Source organism: Netta rufina (genome assembly GCF_964035555.1).
Source record: "Netta rufina genome assembly, chromosome: 7".
Lineage (NCBI taxonomy): Eukaryota > Metazoa > Chordata > Aves > Anseriformes > Anatidae > Netta > Netta rufina.
Window position 1 is genome coordinate 30,800,749 of NC_140130.1, and position 6,517 is coordinate 30,807,265.

General features: G+C 57.6%; 1 protein-coding gene across 1 annotated transcript; it reads left to right on the top strand.

Moving 5' to 3' along the window:
* Positions 1-1,475: 1,475 nt before the first annotated feature.
* Positions 1,476-6,273, top strand: EMX2 (empty spiracles homeobox 2; the record flags this gene model as incomplete). The annotated part of the gene is made up of 3 exons (XM_084290231.1): positions 1,476-1,866; positions 3,657-3,841; positions 6,106-6,273. The coding sequence occupies 3 exons, from the start codon at positions 1,476-1,478 to the stop codon at positions 6,271-6,273; spliced, it is 744 nt and encodes a 247-aa protein (XP_084146357.1).
* Positions 6,274-6,517: the final 244 nt, after the last annotated feature.

Below are 6,517 nucleotides of genomic sequence, written 5' to 3' on the forward strand. Positions count from 1 at the left end.
CCGGCACCGCTTCGACAGCGATTTGGAGCCTGGTTTAATGCGGCGGAGTAACGGATTCTTTGTGGATAAAGTGGGAAGGAAAAAGAAAACAAAGTGCGTGAACGAAGGAAAGAAACGCTGGGCTGGTTTTAAGCCTCCCCCCGTCCCCTCGGTTCGACAGAAACATTAATTTACATTAGCAATTCTGCATCTTTAAGATAAATTACACAGCGGCGTAATAGATTTAAAGCACGCCAGATTTTTTATCATTAATTGTAAATGTGCAAAATACCTGCTGGTACTTCACTTTAGAAGAATGTAATTGGCAAAAATGGGAGGCTGATGAATAGATAATAGATCCTTAACTACCAATAAACAGTAAGCACCAGCCAAGAGTATTAGGATGTGATCATAATTATTCCGCGGCCCCAGCCAATGGGAGGAGGAGAACTCAGCCCTAAAATCATCCCCGGACCCAAAGGTAATCGCGAAAATCCGGCCAGGGCCGGGACCGGAGACTCGCTCCCCTGTCCCGTAGGGGAGCGCCCGGCGGGGCCCGGCTCGCACCATGCCGCTGCCCTGCGCTTTGTCTGCGGCCCCTCGCCGTGCGGGGGGGCACCGCTAACTTTGCAGGAGGAGGGCAGCCCGACCCCGCAGCGGCACACGACGCCTTCTCCGAGCGGGGCACCCCCCCGGGACGGCGGGGCTCCGTGCACACCGAGGTAACCCCCGGGGGGGGGCCGGCGGAGCCGCGCTGCTTTCCTCCTTCCCTCCCCTTCCCCGCACCCCGCGGAGAGATGCGGAGCCCCCCCAGCCCGCACCGCCCCCGTCCCCCTACCTCGGTCGCCCGCAGCCGGGGGCGCGCTGTGCTGCGCGGGGCTTGCGCGGGGTTTGCGCGGGGCTTGCGCGGGCAGGGCCGGGCGGGTGCCGCGCTCCCCCCGCGCCGCTCTGCGCGCTCCCGGCGCACTCCGATCCGCGGCTCCATCCCTCCCGATGGCGCTGCCCGGCGCTCGCCTCCCCTCTGACGCACTTTAAAGAGTCTCCCCCTTCAACCTCAAGGCGAGTAATAGCGACCAATCATCAAGCCATTTACCAGGCTTCAGAGGAAGCTGTTTATGTGATCCCAGCACTAATTAGGCTCATGAACTAACAAATCGTTTGCACAACTTGTGAAGGGGCCGATCACATCCATGGATTGTCTTTGGACTTAGGGAGGGAGGGGGGGGCGACCGCCTTTTCCTTGCAGGAGGGAAACTTCTCCCAGCAACTTTTTTTTTTTTTTTTTTTTTTCTTGTGTGTGTGTGTGTGTGTGTGCGTGCGTGTGTCTCCCTTTTGGGTACCGCTGGCTGCCGCTGCCTCCTTTCCTCCAGCCCCTGTCTATTTATGTGTGTATCTATCCCTCCTCAAGTCACTCCCTGCTGCAAACTTCCCCGGATCGCCTCCCGCGCACCAGAGAGCCAGGCAGAGATTCGCTCGGGGACTCTCGCCGCGGCAGCATGTTTCAGCCCGCACCCAAGCGGTGTTTCACCATCGAGTCGCTGGTGGCCAAAGACAGCCCCTTGCCCGCGTCTCGCTCCGAGGATCCTATCCGGCCGGCGGCGCTGAGCTATGCCAATTCCAGCCCGATGAACCCTTTTCTCAACGGCTTCCACTCCACCGGCAGGGGGGTCTACTCCAACCCGGACTTGGTCTTTGCAGAGGCCGTCTCGCACCCGCCGAACCCGGCCGTGCCGGTCCATCCCGTGCCCCCTCCCCACGCCCTGGCCGCCCACCCGCTGCCCGCCTCGCACTCCACGCACCCGCTCTTCGCCTCGCAGCAGAGGGACCCCTCCACCTTCTACCCCTGGCTAATACACCGCTACCGGTATCTGGGCCAGAGGTTCCAAGGTACGTGCAACTTTTCCTCTCCCCCCTTTTCCCACCTGCGGCCGGGCTTCCCCCGTCCATCCCCAGCCCTTCCCCGGCCCCTATCCATCCCCCGGTCCCCGGGAGCCGTCGGAGCCCGGCGGGTCGAGCTCGGCTGCGGGTTTGCTCTCGGTTTGGGTTCCCCTCGAGCAAGATCAGGGAACGGCCGGCCCCGGCTTCCCCGGGTTTTTGCTCCCCGAAAGAAGCGGGGCTGGAAAAGCCGCCTGGGTATTTTAGTTCAAACCTCCGCAGCGACCCCGAAAGCCGGGAGGGGTGCGCGGGTGGCGCCCCAGCAAGGACTGGGACGGAGCCCAAAGAAGGAGAAGGGGGGAAAAAATAAAAATAAAAGCCCAGCGCAGGAAAGAGCCGAGGATTTGGGGCTGCCGGGAGAGCCGGGACTGAGGGCCGGTGCAGGCAGGGCAAGCCTCCGGGCTGCCGAGTGATCGCTGCCCAGCTGAGGGAAAAGAACCAAACCCAATGGCGCCCAATCAATAAAATCCCCCTTCTTTAACCCTTTGCGACCGGCAGCGTCTTCTCCGAAGGGGGAGAAGATTTCCTCCTGTAATGGGTCCAGTCCCTGCTTCTTTCGTTAAACCAGCGAACAAACAAACAAACAAACAAAAAAATCAGCTTCCTCTCGGAGAACTCCGTTTTTTTTTTTTTAATTATTATTTTTTTTTCAAAATTTATTTGTTATTTCCCAACGAAAACAAACCACCTGCGAGCCCCCTTTTTTTCCCTGGCCTTCCGCAGCCGCTGCAGCCGGGCTGGAAAAGGAGCCGCTCTCCCCGAAGCCAGGCGGACCGAGATACGAGCTGGATTATTACCCTCGCAGAATAAAATTACAGGTTTCGCTCACCAAATTATTTGTCACAGCCATCAGGCGATTGGGAAGGAGCGGGAGATGAAAGGCGGAAACGTCCCGGTGTTGAGCCACAGCCTGCTCCCAAACACACCCTCCTCCTCCTGCTGCTGCAACGATTTTTAAGGCACTTGCGGGGAGAGACCCTCGGTGGGTTTTCCACCTTGGATGGACCGATTTGAGGAGATGCAGGGGCCAGCCGGGAGGGCGACCTCCCACCCCCCCCAAAAAAATATATGTATATAAAATAAAAAAAAAAAAAGAAAAAAAAGAAAAATCCCTGCTCCGCAGCAGGCCGGCTCCGGTGGGCACCCCGGGGCCTCCCCGAAGTTTGTTCCCCCCCCGGGACCAGGGGGGTGAAGTGGAGGAGGCGGCCCCGGAGAGGGAAGCGGGGCCCGGCGGCGGAGCGGAGCCGTGCTGGGCCGGGCCGGGCCGGGCCGTGCCGGGGCCGCGCTCGGAGCCTTGCCCTGCCTCCCAGGAAATAAATAAGCAAACAAACACAGAGAGATACGGTGGGTGAGAGAGAGCAGGGCAGCTGTAGGATGAAGCCGCAGACACCGCAGCCGGGCTCTGGCCAGTTCCTTTACTTTTTTTTTTTTTTTTTTTTTTTTTTTTCCTCGTGTGTTTTTAATAGTGCTGCCTGCCTCATGTTTACGATTTGATTTTCTCCCCATTCTCTCCTTTCCCTACTTATTGCTTGCACCTAGTTATCGAAACAATATTTTTTAAAGTCTCTTTCTGAATAAAAAAAGGGAAAAAGAGAGAGAAAGAGGGAGGAAGGGAGGGAGAAAGAAGAGGCAGAGCTCTCCAGCGGGTAATGGTGGGAGACCCAAATTCTTGCGCTAAAAACTCCTCTCGAGTGCTTTTGGAGAAGGTGTTTTGCTAATCCCCGTTTTGCCCTGCTGCCCAGGGAATGAAACCAGCCCGGAGAGCTTCCTATTGCACAACGCACTGGCCAGGAAACCCAAACGGATCCGTACAGCTTTCTCCCCATCCCAATTACTGAGACTGGAACATGCCTTTGAGAAGAACCATTATGTAGTAGGAGCAGAGAGAAAACAGCTGGCACACAGCCTCAGCCTCACGGAAACTCAGGTAAGGGGAAGCAGCTGCGGCCGGGGACGAAGCGAAAAAGCCGGGGGACGGGGGCGAAAACCCCGTGCAAAAACCCCGTGCGGAGGTTTAGGCCTCCGCGAAGTGGGGGCGACGTGGTTCTCGTCCCCGTGTGGCTGCGTGTGATAAAAACTCGCTCGGTTTTGAGGGCCATCGCCTTCCTTGGGGTGGCCGCTGGAAGCCCCGGAGCTCGGGTGCCACCGCAGGGACCCCGGCGTGGGAAGGGAGCGGCGGGGATGGCGATACGCTGATGGCAAACGCGAGCCCCCGCTCGTTTTTTTTTGAGAGCCCGGTGTGCCCCTCGAAAATATTTACAAGTTAGGGGAAAAGCCCAGAAAACAAAAGGCGGAGGGGGAAGGAAAAACAAAACAAAACACCTCTTTGGATCCCGGGATGGAAATGCGTTTTTTTTGGATAGCTTTGCGCTTATTTCTAGCCCCGGGTCCGGCAGAGGCGAAACGAGGAACGAGCTGGGGAGGGTACGACGATTCAAAATAAAAGCGGAGAAATTACCGATGGCAATGAGCCCCCTTCCCACCCTCACCCCCCCGCCGCCTGGCCGCGGTCCAGGGCTCCAGCGGAGCCCGCTGCGCTCGGGGCCGGCCGGGGAGCGGGGGGCTCGGCGGGCACCCCCGACGGCCCGGCCCCGACGGCTCGGCCCCGAGGCGAGGGCGCTTTCCACGGGGTTTTCTCGTCGCCGGAAGAGAGGCCGGGCTTTTGGGGGGGTTGTTGTTGTGGTGGTGGTGGTGCTGCTGGTGCCGCTGCCGGGCTTTTGTTTTGCGCCCTTCCAGGAGGATCGTGGAGAGAGGGCTCCAGATGGGGATTGTCTTCGCTACAGTATGGGGCACTGTACTTTAAAAAAAAATAATAATAATACCCAGCCGCAGCCTAGTTCAAAGTTCCCAGTAAACAGAGCGTTCTCCGGGCGGATTAAGTTGTAACACTTTTTTTTTTTTTTTTTTTTTTAACTCCTTTTCGTGGGGGAAGCAATAAAGAGGTTGGAGCTTTTGTTTTAAAATGTCTCCCTAACAAAACAATAAAAAGGGATCGCCACTTTTATGAGGTTCTCCGAACAAGGGACCGGTCACAGGCTTATTTCCACTGGAAAGCTGTATTTAAGGTGGTCTTTGTGCTGCTTGATTCCGAAGCTGGTTGGGGTCTTTTGTCCGGATGTCAAACCCCCAGTCCCCTACAAATGAGCTCCCTTTTGGGAGATCAGCGTGCAGAAATGAACCGTCCTCCCCTTCAATTAGCAAACTAAAAGCAAATTAAACTCACCCCTTGTTCCCCGCTCAGCTTTTTAATGGGGGACTTTTGGAGAATATGAAAATGCAGCAGAGATGTGTGTCCGGCCGGGCAGGTCTCTGTTCTGAAGAGGCAGCGAAGCGGGTTAAACCAGCTTATTAAAATGCTCCAGTTCCCTTTTCCCCCCTCGCTGGGGCCTTTATCAGGCACTTTCAGACAGAACCAGAGTTTAAACTGCTTCGGGAAAAAAAAAAATGTTTACCTTTGGCCACTACGAGGAGTGTGGCCAGCCCTGGAGATAGCTCCCAGATCAATACTATCTGTAATTAAAGCACTGAAGTCAGCTGCCGGATGGTTAAGTCAGATTTATTCGGGGCTGAACAAATCCGGGGGGGCATTTAGGACGGCATTTAGGACAGGTTTCGCCGTCAGACGATCGCTCCTGGACGGCGAGCCCTGCGGAGGCGCTCGGGGCAGCGCCGGACGTTTTTAATTTAGGCCTTTTTTTTTTTTTTTTTTTTTTTTTTTGGTCTGGTTTGGTTTCATTTTATTCACTTCTCCAAGAGCAAGATCTCACCCTCACACCCCGTTTAGGGCCGAGCTTCTCGCTGGGCTCTGTGCGCATCGCTCCCGGTGGCCGCGCCGCGCCGTGCCGTGCCCTACCGTGCTGGGCCGGGGGCTCCCGTGCGGGGGACACCCCGCAACCGACCCGGTGTCCCCGGAGCATCCCTGGGCTCACTTTCCAGCCGCTGGAGCCCCGCAGCCCCCAGGGGGAGCGGTACAGGGGGGCGCCCCGCCGTCGTGGCGGGCGGTGCGGGGAGGCGGCCGGCGGCACTGCGCGCACCCCTGCGCGGAAACTGCGCGGCCCTGCGGGGGGCTGTGGGGGCTGCTGCAGGTGTCTGGAGGTGCTCAGGTGGTCCCAGGGGTGCGGGGGTCCCCGGACCAAGGTAGAGGCCAGGTAGAGGGCGGCGGGCTAACGGGCGGTGCCTTTCGTCCCGCAGGTAAAAGTATGGTTTCAGAACAGGAGGACGAAGTTCAAGCGGCAAAAGTTGGAGGAGGAAGGTTCAGACTCACAACAGAAGAAAAAAGGGACTCATCACATTAACCGGTGGAGGATCGCCACCAAACAAGCCAGTCCAGAAGAAATCGACGTCACGTCGGACGATTAAAAAAAAAACACGAACTGGCACTTTTGGACTTTTTCAAGCCAGCCACCCCACCGAGATAAAGTGTTAGAGGCTCACACACCCCGGCGTGGCGGTGCGGGGAAGGGACACCGGGATCTTCTTCATCAAATCGCCATCCCCGTCTGGGAGGGCAGCCGCGAGTGAGCGAGGGCGAGACCGCGAGAGGTGCAGGCTGGGGCACCGCTGGCACAACTCTGGCAAAGGGGATCTGTCAATCAGAGCCAAA